This window comes from Castanea sativa, chromosome 12, assembly GCF_040712315.1.
Source record: "Castanea sativa cultivar Marrone di Chiusa Pesio chromosome 12, ASM4071231v1".
In the NCBI taxonomy this organism is placed as follows: Eukaryota; Viridiplantae; Streptophyta; class Magnoliopsida; order Fagales; family Fagaceae; genus Castanea; species Castanea sativa.
Genome location: NC_134024.1, coordinates 3259317 through 3275788, shown reverse-complemented (window position 1 = coordinate 3275788; position 16472 = coordinate 3259317). Strand labels below are relative to the sequence as shown.

The 16472-nt window shown below is 27.9% G+C and overlaps 1 protein-coding gene across 1 annotated transcript; it reads left to right on the top strand.

The window, feature by feature from the left end:
* The first annotated feature begins 13376 nt into the window (after positions 1–13376).
* On the top strand, positions 13377–13874 carry LOC142619506 (disease resistance protein RPV1-like). Its single transcript, XM_075792628.1, has one exon. It carries the CDS (start codon positions 13377–13379, stop codon positions 13872–13874), a length of 498 nt encoding a protein of 165 aa, XP_075648743.1.
* Positions 13875–16472: the final 2598 nt, after the last annotated feature.

Below are 16472 nucleotides of genomic sequence, written 5' to 3'. Positions count from 1 at the left end.
AATGGTGGATATGGAAATAATGGTCAGGTTAATTACCTAATTTGGAGTATGGGATATGCTGAGGTGTTACATAATAGAAGACAGACCATGATGATAAATAAGAAGAAATTGTCGTTACAACTCAACAAGCTAAATAGAAGAAAATATTAGGGATTTAATAAGATAATATCAACATTGAATTTTTATTTATTTATTTATGGAAGTCAACATTGAATTTTGATGATAGTTAGTATATGTGCACAACAATATCTATATTTCAATTCTTATTACAAAAAAAAAAAAAAAAAAAAACTTTCGATATCATAAATGTTGATTATCCATCATAATTGATACATCACGGGCACGCACACACAGCAATATTTATATTTCTATTCTTATCACTAGCTTTCAATATCATAAATATTGATTATCCATCATAATTAATATCTCTTTCTCTAATCCTAAAAGTTGGATTCTAAAATTAGCAATGAAATGATGTGTGTCCCTTTATCAAGGAATACAACAATGACGCAAGCCATTTTTTAAAGATTAATACTACAGACAAAAACTATTTTACAACATTTTTATAAACTGCTGATGTGGCAAATACTTACTAGTTCTAATATGAGTTCATCACTAATATCATATTTTTACTTACAATAATTATTTAGAAAATACTAAAATCACATCAGCAGTTTGTAAAAATGTTATAAAATAGTTTGTGTATGTAGTATTACTCTTTTTTAAAATGATACAAACTTACATCTTTATATGGAAAACAACAATTTGTACATATTATACATGTTTAACACATTTTACATTATTACTTATTTGTCATTTAATTATAGAGTAATGAGCCACCTTAATTACTCCTAAATAAATGAGTTCGTTTAAATGTATACCATCCCATTTTAAAATTACTCTCAAAAAGCTTGTCAAACCTCATTTATTCCTTCCCATTGTTTTTTGAATTATTACCTATTAGAGACAATTAATTTCTCCCCATAAATATTTCTAAAATGCAAGTAAAAAAATGAAAAAAAAAAAAAATCAATTACTTTCGTAATCATTTGAGGTCCCATAACGTTTTATATCCTTCAGATAAAATGATAATGAAAAATATAAAATAACAAATCAGTTTATTTTTTGTTATCATTTGAAGTCAACATTCTTTTTGTGTTTCTCAAAAAAAAAAAAAAAAGTCAATATTCTTTTATAAAAAAAAAAAATCATGTCGACATAGCCGTTTTGTAAAATTCTTAAGCTGATATATGTTTTATAGTTATATATTAAAATTATATAATTGTTTTACAATAGCTAAATAGCCTAAATTATATAATTAGAATAATTTAGCTAAATTATATAAGTTTTCCATATGGAGTTGTAATATCAATTTTATTGTGGACTTTGTTGTTGCAATACCTAAATTACTGATTGTCATATAATTTTACAATTTACATATAGTGTACATCTTAAAGCTTTACATGGTCTAAAGTGATTCATTAAGGCCTGGCGTCGAACTGAAACAATTTAAAATTTCATGGGTTTAATTCAAACTTTTAAAATTTAGAGTTTAATTGGAACCCACCCCAACTTATATATAAGGGTTGCGTTTGCGTCAATTTCCAATCCTTAACAAAGAGTAGCCATTTAGTGCAAAGCATGTGTAGTCACTTTGCACAACTGATGCTTCTACTTCTAGAATCCAACCTTTATTACATAGAATATGATATAATATTTTCTGGACATAAATTTATATAATATTAATTGTATTGTGAGTGTTTTGATGATAACAACTTAATAACTGATTGATTCTAAAAATAAAAAAAATCTTAATAACTGATTATTAATATTATATAATTTTATAATTCTCATATAATGTACTAGATCTCTTATAGTTTAGTATTGGAGGGTTTTTTTTTTTTTTTTTGTATTTAGATAAGTTTTAGTACAGATAAAAAAAAAAAAAAGGATTTAGTCACATTTTATGTGAATTTTCTGTTACTTTTTTTCGTTAATAGTGACTCATTGAGGATGTGAATTGAAACAATTTAAAAGTTCATGCATTTTTTTAAAACTTAGTTCAATTTGAAACCACTCCAAACGGTAGGAAAATTATGTTAGTTGCAAAATTATTTACTGAATGGGTAGCCATTTGGAAGTAGAGTGAAGATAGCCATGCGAAAACATGATCTAGTACCCATCTTTTTTTAAATGGTATACAATAAATTAGACCAAATGGACCGAATTAGACCGAATTGGGCTGAAATGAACCAAGGTGGACCTAATGGATCGAAGTGAACTGAAATAGACGGAAGTATACCAGATGGACCAAATTATTAGATGAATTGGACTGAATGGATTGAATAGACCGAAGTGGACGGAAGAAGTCCGAAAGGACCTAATTGGACGAAAACAGACCGAAGTGGACAAAATGGACCGAATTGAACTAAATTGACCGAAAAAGACCGAATAAACCTAATTGGACCAAATAGACTGAAATGGACTGAGCTTAACCAAATTAGATTGAATAGACTGAATGCTGATTTGTAATTATCATACCCAAGATTGTGTTTTGATATAAATTCAAATTCTTACTTTCAAAATAACAAGTATTAATTCAAACAAAAATCAAACCAAAGCTAAGAGAGAGAGAGAGAGAGAGAGGCCACTTTTTCAAGAGAGAATGTGAGAGAGAGAATAATAAGAAATTTATAATTAAAAAAAAAAGCTGAAAAGAAAAAGGTAAAAAAAAAAAAAAGTAATAAACACTAAATTATCCAAGTCATCTATATACTACTAATAACATGATTTCCTATTTGAGTTTTATTATTTTGTGTACTAAATTATCCACACACAAATTCTTAAAGTCTATAAAATACCCCTATCTTTTAGTTAAATAATTTTTAATTAAAAAAAAACTGGTTAAAAGAGTAATTTATTATTCCTAAGTTTTAGGTTTTTTCCTTTCTCTTCTCCATTTTGCCTAAAAATTAGAACACAATTTCTATCTCACTTTTAAACATTATTCCACATTACTTTACCTATTTCTTAAATAAAAATATACATGGTTATTTATATATGTTTTTTTTTGCTTTCTCAATATATATATATATATATATATATATATATATATATATTAGAATGATTGCTTTTCTTATTTGAATTCCAATGCCTCTATTTAAAAAATTACAAATTAAACCTAAAATAACGAAAATTACAAATTAAATACCAAAATTAATAAATTACAATAATTAAATAATAAATTGTGTCCTAAATCATCCTCACTTTCTCCGTTCTAGTATGTAAGAAGACCACACTTTGAAGTGGAAGAATGAATAGAGGATTTGGATTGAAGAAAGACATGTTTTTGGAATTTCATTTGAGTGAAATGCAGTTCTGCTCAAGCAGATGACAGTTGGACCAAAAGCAAACTTTCTTTTTGATTTTTTGAAGGTAGTTCGCTTGAGCATAAAAATTAACTGTTCCTATAGAATTTTACCGAAAAACGAGCTAAAAGCGATTATTCTTTGTTAATAATGGCTAGTAACTTTCATAATATAATTTAAAGGCTATCACTTTACAAGTGACCATTTATTGTTGATTCAAAAGTCATTGCGTAATGGTAATGTTAAGAGCAAGATGCCCCCTTTTCGTTATATTTTAAACTCTTTTTTTTTTTTTTTTTTCAGTTTAGGAATTAGAAAGGCCCCTGGTTTTTAAGGTGCAGCATAAAGTTAATGGATTTCCCATCGTATGTTTGATTAGAACTGCCAATGAGACTGCAATTACAAATAGTATGACTTAAAAGAACAAAGAATGGCAAGAAAAAGATTTTTGTAGGTGTTTTAAAGGCAGAATAAATCATGTGCTGGAAAGTAGGTAACCATCAAAACTGGAAATCTTTTATAAATTCTCAATTGATACCAAGAGACTAGTAAAAATCATGTGATGTTAATAACTGAGTTATACATTCTCATTAGATACCAATGGACTAATACTAGTATGAATGAATTCACATTTAAAGAACAAAAGCGTGTTCGAAGAATGATACCTTTATGCTTGATCTGATTCCTACAATTAAATAGACCTAGACGTTAGTTTGAATTCGTAAGCATTGCATATAATTGATGTCATAGCAGCTCCCCCATCCTATGAATATTATTTTCTCCCAGCTCTCATTTTCAATTGTTTTTCCTAGGAGATGCCTCTAAATTGAGATAAGCATTGCTTGGGTTAATTATTGCCTTAATACTGACATACCTTGTGGGCTAAACAATGCTCATCATAATTTATTTTATTTACAAATATAAATTTAAGTCATTATTATATAACTTCTTTGAATTGAGATGACCACTTGCATTTCTACTCTGATTGAAAAATGAGTAGGTGTGGTAGGAAAACAAAGTCTTTTACAAATATAAATTTAAATCATTATTATATAACTTGTTTTAACTGAGATGGTCACTTACACGCCTAATCTGTTTAAAAAATAAGTAGGTGTGGTGGGCAAACAAAGTCTCTTTTACAAATATAAATTTAAGTCATTATTATATAGCTTGTTTGAATTGAGACGGTCACTTGCAAACCTACTCGATCTGGTTAAAAAATGAGTAGGTGTGGTGGGCAAACAAAGTCTCTTTTACAAATATAAAGTTAAGTCATTATTATATAACCTGTTTTAATTGAGATGGCCACTTACACGCCTACTCTGTTTAAAAAATAAGTAGGTGTGGTGGGCAAACAAAGTCTCTTTTACAAATATAAATTTAAGTCATTATTATATAACTTGTATGAATTGAGATGACCACTTGCACATCTACTTTGTTTAAAAAATAAGTAGATGTGGTGGGCAAACAAAGTCTCTTTTACAAATATAAATTTAAGTTCTTATTATATGACTTGTTTGAATTGAGACGACCACTTGCAAACCTACTCTATTTAAAAAATGAGTAGGTGTGGTGGGCAAACAAAGTCTCTTTTACAAAAATAAATTTAAGTCATTATTATATAACTTGTTTGAATTGAGATGACCACTTACAAACCTACTCTGTTTAAAAAATGAGTAGGTGTGGTGGGCAAAGAAAGTCTCTTTATCTCTTTCGTTTCAATCCATTTTCTTTTTAACATGCAATTGCATAAGATAAACTAAATCTGACTTTGTTTTTTTCCTTCTTTTTTTTTTTTTTTTTTTTTTTACTCATAGATTTGATAACTTTGAGTCCGCCTTTAGACTGGAAGATGCCTAGAAGGAGAGGATGCGTATGCTCAGCCCTTTAAAGAACAAAAGGGTGGTTGGTAAACATTGTTAATGTATCAAAGCTGCTCTCTTATCCTTTTAAGGTTCTTTTCTCCCAGCTCTCATTTTCAAACATTTTTCCTAGAAGATGCCTTTGAATTGAGATAAGCATTTCTTAGACTAATTATTACCATAATGCTTACATTGTTTGTGGGGCCAAGCAATGCTTCTTCATTTATTATTTACAAATATAAATCTAAGTCATTGTATATGACTTGTTTGAATTGAAATGAGTACTTGCACACCTACTCTATTTAAAAATTGAGTCTCTTATTTACATGCAATTACATAAGATAAATTATATCTTGCTTTTTCACTGTTTTTTCAAAAACTACTTTACTCTCATGCTAGGCGAGAAGGTATTAAGGTTGCTCATTGTATGACATGATATGCTTCAAATATTTCTGATTTTGTGTTATGGATGGAGGTTGTTCCATTCACAGTTTATAATGTAATTTTGGATGATTCAGCCAATTTACCTTAATAGAAGTTAAGCAAGTTGGTTTCTCAACAACAAAAAAAAAAAAAACTATATCCGTCTTTTTTTTTCTTTTTTCTTTTTTTCCTTATGGATTTGATAACTTGGATCTGCCTTTTGACTGGAAGATGCCTAGAAGGAGAGGATGTGTATACTCAGCCCTTTAAACAACTAATTAATTCATGGGGAAGAGTTTACCATTAGGGCTTCATTTCAGTTTAAAAATAATTTTCGGTAGCTGTCTTACCAGAAAAATTCCTTGAAGGAATAGGCCAATTACACACCTACGCTGTTTAAATAAAAAAAACAAACAGTTGTTGTTGACTGAAATCAAAGGATGTGAATGCCCCACCACCCTCTTTCCCCCTCTCTTCTCTCTTTCACAAACAGAAATAATAGTGGCCATTTATTTATATTAATGTTGAATATTAGTTGTAATACACTAGCTAGGTTGAATATATTAGAATAAATGCGGAGATGAAAACATAAAATAGGAAACACAAAAACATGAGGGTTATGTGGTTCAACTTGATGCTCCATCTTTATTATACGAGTGTCACTACAAATCTATTGTAATAATTAACCTAACATGGGTATATATAATAGACTAAACTCGACTAACCATACATTAACTTTGGTTAACAAACTTTTAGTACAAGTAGAAGATTTGACTTACATACAAAATAAAATTGGGCTGAGCTTATGTTATTGGGCTAATATATCTAATATATCTCTAACAATTAAAAATGCAATTATATAGTAGGATTTGAATCCCATATTATTTCTAAGAGTTTTTTAAGCTTTACAATCACTGCTGCAATTTCAGTTCCAAAATCTGTAAATTTTCACTTTTCACAACTATCCATCTCTTGTATTTATCTCCTTTCACTTCCTCCTTGAAATGAAAAATCCACATCAAAACGTTCTCTTTTTCTTTAATTGTTCTTTCAATTTTGCCAGGACGATTCCTGGAAGAGTGAAGTGGTAGAAATACTAAATTATCTTCTTTTCCTAGTGGTAAATTATGAATACCTTGCTTAAAATGATGCTACTAATATATACTTTTAGTTAAATTTAAATAAAAAAAATTAGTTCATTTTTCACACAGACCCTTATTCAAGACTTTTTTTTTTCTAGATCCATTTAAATATTTCTTTTTATCAATTTTCTCTTTCTAGCTTATTTATTTTTTAACGAGTAAGATAATTAATGTCATTCTAAGAATAAAGAAGAAGTTGGTACCACCAGTTCATCACAGTTAGAAAGAACGGTACATCACTCTCAAACTTTTTTTTTTTTTCTCTTTATAGTATTGAACTATTGATGGAAACTTTATTATTATTATTTTAAATGTAAACAGCTAAAAGAGTTTATAAGTTGTATGAAAATGTATCTAATATATCAGGTCAAAATACCATTTTGGTCATTATATTTTGAGGTTATTGTCAATTATTTTGTTTCTACATTTTGGTACCAATCAATTTGATCGTTATTATTTTCAATTTGAAATCAATTTGTAATTAATTTTTGTTAGTGTCTTAGTGAGTGGATGGTAAAGATTAAATTCATGCAAATTGAAAATAATAGAGACCAAAATTGACAATAACAAATATATATATACATAAAAGACGAGTTTATAGACCGAATAGTAAATTATATCCATTGGCATGAAATTTGGTATGTATATTAACAACATATAGAGCATATAATTCAACGGTCAGATTTTCAAAATATGAATTCAATAATAAGTTATTGGGTGATGTAACATTATTTGGAACTAACGTGTAACTCCGTGCATATTCACAAGTACATTTAAAACCAATCACAATTTTATATATATATATATATATATATATATATATATATATATATATATATATATATATATATATGATTTGGAATCTAATTAGATCTAGACTCTTCAGTTTTTGCACCCAATAATTCACTTGCCATAAAAATTAAAAAAATTAAATGGAGCACATGTCACAAAATTGAACTTTAATTAAAATTCAATTTAGAATCTAATTGAATTTAGACTCTTTAATTTTTACACTTAATAATTCACTTGACACAAAAATTAAAAAATTAGATGAGACACATGGCGTAAAATTAGACATGATTTAGAATCTAATTGGATCTAAACTTTTCGATATTTTTAATTTTCTTTAGGAGTGGAGAAAGTGCGAGGAAATCAAAGAAAGCTCAATTATCCGGTCCCATCGACCAGCTAATTTCTGACAAGCTCTACTCTACTCGCTCTCCCTCCTCTGAATTCAAATGGGCAATAAATGTCAAATAATTTTTTTTTTTATTTTAGAAATATTTAGAAATTTTACGTGATGAAAATCATTAAAAACGTAATAAAGTTAAATAAAGTTATGATTTTGACGGAGTTTGACAATTAGTTAGTTAGTTAAGTAGATCAATTTAAGTAGTTTTTGGTAAGTTACAACCGCACATCTTAGTGCAATGGTCACTCTACAAGTATAAGTGCTTGTAGGATGTAGAGGGTAAGAGCCGGAGTTCAAGTTTATAGGAGGGAGCTTTACACACATATATACTTAGATTAAGCTAGAGTAGAATTCTATTTTGTATAAAAAAAAAAGTTTTTGGTAAGTTAATTCCAAGCTAATCACATATTTCTCTCTTTCTATATATAATTTAAAAAATATTAAAATCATATTTTCTCATTTAAAAAATTAATTAATTTTTTTTTTCTTTTTCAGCTTCTTTGAATAACACTTATTTTCCTGCTTGACCACTGGCTAACCTAGAAAAGAAGTAATTATTATATATAAATTTTAAAAATATTATGATTTTTTATCCTTAAAGGCTCAACAAATTAAAAAATAATTAATTGAATTTAAAAAATATCTCTAAATAAATTTGTTACTAAAATTAACCAGTTATGACAAAAAACTTTAGTGCACTAATCTCACAAGTAAACAAGAAATTTATATAAAAATGTTGTTAGAATATAGTGAAATGATACAACAGGAAGTTGAGAATTAAAAATAATTATAATGAAGTTCAAATAGATTGTAATATAAAAATTCTTGACAAGAACATCAAAATATAAGAAAAATAAATTTTAAATAAAAATTATTAATATTTAATAGACATTTAAATAATAAATAAATAAAACTCCTTTTAAAATATCACCTTTGGCCCCCAATAGTTTGAGCCAGCCTGGATATAGCATTAAACAAATCAATAGATCTTTTCTTGGGTCTGTCTAATTTTTTTTTTTTTTTGAGGGAATTCGGGTCTGTCTAAATTAATTATGGAATTCACCATTATCACGACGTCACTTTTTCTTATTTAATCAGTCATAATGTCACATAATTGCTTCAAATAATCATCAATGACTTATTTCTTAAAAAGATATTATATATATATATATATTTTTTTTTTTTTGATAGGATCCAAAAGATACGCTGCTATGACTAGACTTATTTACCTTATGAAAATCATGAAAAGCATAAATAAAGTTATAATTTTGATATTTTTACGAGTGAACTAAGAATCAGTCCAGAAACTTTGAGGAACTTTCCTAAGCGCTCTAACATGAACAGAACTCAACACTACCTTAAAGTACAAACCGTTACTGTCCACAATTTCTCAATAACGGATTAGGATCCAGTAGGTATTGCATCGAGTGCAATTCACCTTTCTTTGTTTCACAATTTTTTTTTTCTTTTTACTTCTCATAAAATTTTTCTTAACTTTTTTTAATCAATGGTTGAGATTAAAAGTTACTTTTTTGCAACTATCAATCTCAACCATTTATAGTATTTGCATCAGTGATCTCAATCCATGCTGGCCACGAAGAAGTTAATTCCAATCATGAAGCTTCCTACAACTTTCCTCAACTCTCCAACTTAATACTAATAGTTTTCTTCTTCAATTATTATCTCTCTGTTTGTTTTTTTTTCTTCAGTTAATGTCAAAGCGGCTCTGATATCAATGATCTTGTTGTTAATTACAAAGTTTGCTTGCTCCTAGCTCTCACATTATTTTTTAATCTCTTCATTTTCAGTTTCTTAATTTCTAAGCCACCCTATCTGTATACTTCAACATTTTGGTTGCACCCTCCGCTTTTGACAAAACAAAGTTTCCTACTTTATCAAGTAGAGACCCAAAAACCAAAAATCAGCCATACTAAGAAACCCCAAATGAAATAAATTTAAACAAAAAAGAAAAAAAATTGCACAACAAAAACCGAGTGCAAACAAAGTTACAGCTATGTCCTTATCAATGATCTGAAGTGCATAATTAGATGTGCTTGACCCTCTTCTTCAGCTACTTTACTCACTGCTTATATTAAATTAATTAGTGGGTGAATTATTGATCATAAAGTTTATAAATTCCACTAAAGAAAGTAATATGAATACAACTTTATGGTAGGTCAAAAAGCAATACAAACAGGACTTTAGAGCTAACCACTAGAAATTTACTCTATTCTTCAGCAAAAAAAAAAAAAAAATCAGCAAGAAAAAGGAAGTTACTCTATTCAACCACGCAGAATGTGTAAAGTAATTGTTATTAAATTTCTACTCACATACTTATCCCAAAAAAAATATAATAAAAAGTTTCCTCTAAAGCAAGTTAAAAAGTTCTAATAAAAGCAAAATAAAGTGTAATCATAACTTTATATTGGTTACCACAAACTTACACTTTTTTCTCTCCTATTTTTTTAATGGGGGAATAAATTATTTGCATATTGCACTAATTAAGTTCATCCCATATGCCCCCTCAAAAAAAAAAAAAGTTCATCCCATATGATATGACACGTTTAAAGAAGAAAACCAAAAAAGCAAAGTCAAGAGTAAATGCATACAAGAATCACTAGTCGGGGACTCTCGGGGTATTAATTAAGGATAAAAGAAAAGTATCTTTAGAGCCGCTTAATTTTATTTGAATGTACTTATTGTATAAATTGTGGTTCTAAGATTTATTAGGATATATTATGATTTATTCCTTTGAAATTGTGGGTTGGGTGTAGTGGGTCAGTAGATTTTGTGATTTGAACTTGATGGGGGGTTTGAAGATTGATATGTGTTAGGAATCAAAATCTTGTGTTTATTTCTCTTGCCTAATTTTGTGTCTCACTCTCTCACATGTTTGAAAATAGTTTTGTGCCATTAGATAATCTTACTAAAAAAAGGGTCAATGCAAGGTCAACGCAATAATCAAAAAGAGCACCGAAAGCCCATAGAATTTACCTCGCTCGATGAGATAATTTTCCAATAGGAAAAAACTTATGTACAATACCTTAAATGCTGTTCCTTAAGTTCCTTACTTAAAAAATACAATTCCAGCCATGAAAAAAAAAAGCCAATTGGCAGAATCTTAAGAGAGGAATTTGAGGAATAGCACCTATGTACTGTACCTATGTCTTGCTCTTTCCACCAAGCTTTTCAACTTTCCACTAAGCCTGGTATTTATAGATAAATAAATAAAAAGTTTTCCACTAAAGCATTTATGTTGTCCATGATACAACGACGTTTAAATTGAAGAAAACAATATTAACAAACTTTACAGCGGATAAGCAATAAGCTAAAAACTTATTTTAAAGCCTATTGCCCCTAAAAACTTGCTATTAGAAAACTTAAGTTATTATATAAAATTTTATGCTCCAAAAAAAAGTTATTATAGATAATTTAACATAACTTTAGAATGTTTCAAAAAATAATTGTAACTTTAATATATACATACAAAACATACATTAAAAAGAATTTAGAAAGAAAAAGAAATCCATAGAATTTTAAGATTACATTTTGTTTAACATAGTTGAATAATTTTTCTCACTTTCACACCTACTTTGTTTAAACAATTGATTTGTTTTGTTGACTCTGTCTCTTTGATTCCAATGCCCATTCTTAAATTTATTACTTCCTCAAAAAAAAATCTTAAATTTATCAGTAGAAGAGTCCTTGTTGTTGTTTTTTGATTTTGCTTTCTTTAAATCATGGAAAGCCCACTTCCTGTTTTTGAAATTAACCGCTCTTTACCTTACACAACACCCTTTTATAATTTAATGGCACTACGGAGTCGACATCGTTTTGCCATTATATATATATATATATTAAAATCATACTATGTCATTTTAAAAAAATAAATTAATTTTTTACTTTTCTAGCTTCTTTAAATAATACTTATTTTCTTTTTTGTTGGTACTGTTGGCTAACCTTGAAAAAAAGTAATTATTATATATAAATTTTAAAAATATTATGATTTTTTTATTCTTAAAATATATTTGTGGCCACCTAAATTTTTCTAGACCCAACATATTTAAAAAATAATTAATTGAATTTTAAAAAAAAAGATCATTAAATAAATTTATTACTAGCAACAAACAAGCTATATATAAAAAAATTTAGTTCACAAATCTCCCAAGTAAACAAGAAATTTATATAAAAAATTGTTAGAATATAATGAGAATAAAAAATAATTATAGTGATGTTCAAATAGATTGTAATATAATAATTCTTGATAAGAACATCAAAATGTAAGAATAATAGGTAAATCTAATTAGCTCAATTAGTAAGATCTTTGAGAGTTAAATAAGAGATCTGGGATTCAATCCCCGTCTACACCAAAAATTAATTAGTATCTTAATCTGATGATAAAAGTTTATTATTATGAGTAAATATTATAGGTTGAAACTTTCCAAAAAAACATATAAAAAAATAAATTTTAAATAAAATATATTTAATATTTAATAGACATTTAAATAAATAAATAAATAAACTGCTTTAAAAATATCACCTTTGGGCTTTGGCCCCAAATTGCTTGAGCCAGCCTGTATATAGCATTAAACAATTCTATAGATCTTTTCTTGAGTCCAACTTTTTTTTTGATAGAATCCAAAAGGTAGGTTGCTATGACTAGATTGAGTTTTATAGTAATTTCGTGTCATGTGAGAAGCGCAAAGACGACATTAATGCGCGTGGGTCATTATGGTGGAAAAAACTTTACGCATTTTGGCAGTTTCCGAGAACAACTCCAACGTCTTTTTCTTTTCTTTTTTACAAGGGTTTATACAAGAGTCTATTTTTTTTTTTCCCCCTAGACTCATTTAAATATTTCTTTTTATCAATTTTCTCTTTCTAGTTTATTTATTTTTTTAATGAGTAATGAGTAAAATAATTAATTTCATTCTAAGAATAAGAAAAAGTTGGTAACACCAACAGTTCATCACAATTAGAAAGAACAGTACATCACACTCAAACATTTTTTTTTTCTCTTTTTAGTATTGATGGGAACTTTTTTTTTTTTTTTTAATGCAAACAGTAGAAAGAGTTTATAAACTCCTCTTTTTATAACCCGGTCATCATGCTCGTTGGTCCGCAGGCACGGAAGTCCCTAATTCTAAGCCAAGTTCACACTGCAGTCTGCAGGTTGCTGTGCTGCGTTCTAAGCCAAGTGCAAGCCTTCAATATCTATCTATATAAACTTGTTCCTATCGGTCCATATTTCCCATACCAGCGTTGCCTACACCTCTGTCTATTCATCTTACTAGAGCTAGCTTTTCGTTCCTTGCCATAGGGCATTCTTCTTTGTTCTGCAACTTTCTTTGTAACTTTTCCACAAAAAAAGCTAGTTACTAAGTTTCCAATGGCTTCCACTAGCTCCGAAACACCCTCTTTACCTGGTTCGAATTACGATATTTTTCTCAGTTTTCGGGGTGAGGACACCCGCCATAGCTTTACAGACCATTTATATGAGGCATTTAGATTGAGAGGCATTGAAGCCTTTAGAGACAGCGAAAATCTCCAACTAGGACAAGAAATTGCTTCTGAGCTCATACAAGCAATAGAAAATTCCCAGTATGCAATCGTTGTTTTCTCAGAAAAATATGCCGATTCCAAGTGGTGCTTGGATCAACTTGCTAAAATTGTTGAATGCAAAAAAAATAAGGGACTTGAAGTGGTGCCCGTCTTTTACCACGTAGATCCCTCCGACGTACGGAAGCAGACTGGGCCGTTTGAAAAAGCCTTTGACGAACATCAGAAAAATGATAGAATTGACAAAGAGAAGATCCGGAAATGGAAGGATGCTATGAGAGAAGTGGGGAATTTATCCGGCGAGCATTTACTGCCAAATGAAAGGTAAAATCGTGGTCATTTTTAGTAGCGTTTTTTACACTCGTACCCACGTGTTTAAAGCATTTGCATCTGTTTGTTTAAAATTTAGGGCTATTTTAGGATAAAAATTTACTTTTCTATTTTATTTATCCACTTTTTAAAATTCATAATATCAAATTATTTATTTTACAAAACATTCCATTTAAAATGTTAATTTTTCTAGATTCTTTTAGTTTTTTCTCTTTCTTTCGTATTCAAAAACCAACATTACATCTTTTCTTTCATCTTTAAGATATTTTTTAAAAAATAAATAATAAATATAAAATAAATAATATCAATATAAATTTATATGGTAATTATAATAACTATGTATTTTTATACCCTTTACATTACTTGATGTTAGTGAATTTTAGACTTAATTAACTAAAATATAGTACTTTTCCTATTATGCAAACAACTAAAATGGTGACTTTAAGAGCGTGTTTGGTAGAGTAATTTGAGATAATATTTTTGTAATTTTTTAAAATACGTGTGAGTAAAAAAGTATATAATATTGTTTAAAATGTAAAAATGTAACTTTAAATGCTAAACCAAACAACCCTAAGTCATTCCAAGCAAAATCGTACTATTTAAACTTTCAAGCGTGTATAACAACTTTTATTGTTTTTCTTTTACTTTATCTGCAATTTATGTTTCTTTTACCACCCAGTCAAAAAAAGTGTCTCTTGGGAAATCTTTTTTTTGTTGAGGGTATCAATCAACAACGTCCATTTCTGATAATAGTTTTTTATTATCAAATTAAGACACTAATCAATTTTTGGTGTAGCCGATAATTAAATCTCAAATTTCTTACCTCACATTTTATTAGACTATATATGTCATATATTCACTAAGTTTATTTAAAGTAAGTCTAACTTTTTTCCATTAGAAATATTCTTATAGTCAAATTAATAATCTAAATCAAGTAATCAATTTATCAAGAAATCTTCTCTATAAAAATAAAGATTAAAAGTTACCATTCTTTTATAAGACTTATAAAACCTCACTTACTAGCTATTAGGTTGCCCATGAGTTACGTAGAAACGATATTTATCCTTTTTTTTTTTTTTATGCTCCAATAGTACCATTTTAATAAAGATATTTGCAAGTGCTGGTGTTACCTCATATAATACTTGGTAAGTGTCACGTTGATCATGATATTGAATAATTTTCATTATTAGAATTGCTACCATTTCATATGTTATCCACTAAACTAAGATAAGTTAAAGTTTTGAAACCAATTGATATTGTAAGTATGGAAGTTATAAAAAACGTAACACAATCTATTTTTTTTTTTTTTATAAATTCAATTCATCATAAAATAATAGTGAAAAACTCTAATTTTTATTAAATTAAATCTGAATTGTTAAAAGACGTTTAGAATAAACTTGAAGACTTATTTAAAAACTTAGTAAAACTTGATAAACAAAAAATATATTTAAAATAAGTTTTAATTAATATTTAACCACGATAGAAATAGACCTAAAAGATATTAACTCTAAACTAAAAATAACAAAAATTATATAAAAAATACTAAAATTAATAAATTATAAAAATTAAATCGTAAATTTTGTGATATAAATATACCAAGATCACGAGTATTTTGTTTTCTTTTAAAAACGACGGTGGACGTGGCTTTCAAGAAAGAAAAAGACTCGTCTTTTTATTGTTCTACTTTGTCAGTACGTCCACTTCTTAGTTCTTTCACAAAGAAAAACAATAAAATTTTCATGGTACTTTCTTGTTTTTTATGTGTTGACAAATTGCCTTGAACTTGTACAGTAAGTAATCAAGCTTTTTCAGCCACACATTTCACATCGAAAAACACACAACAAACTTAAAAAGAAAAAAATGTGTGTACTGGGTAAAGCTAGTTCACAGTTCACAGTTCACACTTCATTTTACACGGATAATGCAATCAGCCAATGACAATTGACTAAACATTGGTCTGAGCTCTGAAGTTAAAGTTGGCTAGGCTTGACTACGACATTGAATTGTCGTTGAAGGTGTTGAGTTTTTACAGGAGAAAATATCTAAGGGCTTTTCAGGAAGTGCATGGAAAGGGGTTAACTTATTCACGAATATCCAAAAGTCATGATTATTTGACTAATTTTTAATAATAAATATTAACTATTATCCTATTCATATTTTAAAATGATAGTTGCCAACAGTTTAGGAATATTAAGGTGGAATAGGGTATTGGGTTAAAAGCTAGTTTATTTTATTATTTAATTTATTTTTATTATTATTTAGTTTATGTGTTGTGTTAATGAATACTTTACGGTGCTGGTTAACAACACATTTTGAGTAATATTTTGAGTAATTTTTTAATTTTTGACACTTTTTCAATTTTTGGCAAATTTTTGACCTTACGGTGCTTGTTAACAACTTTTTTTTTCTTTTTAAATGAAACACAAAAAAATAAATGTTAACAAGTACCACACGGTGCTTGTTAACATTTCCCTTAGTTTATTTTTACTATTATTTATTAATCTTATTACACTTTTTAGTACTATTTATAGGTTACACTGTACTATTTTAGCTACTTTTTAGCTTCATTTATAGTATTTTCAGTAAAAAAAATTTA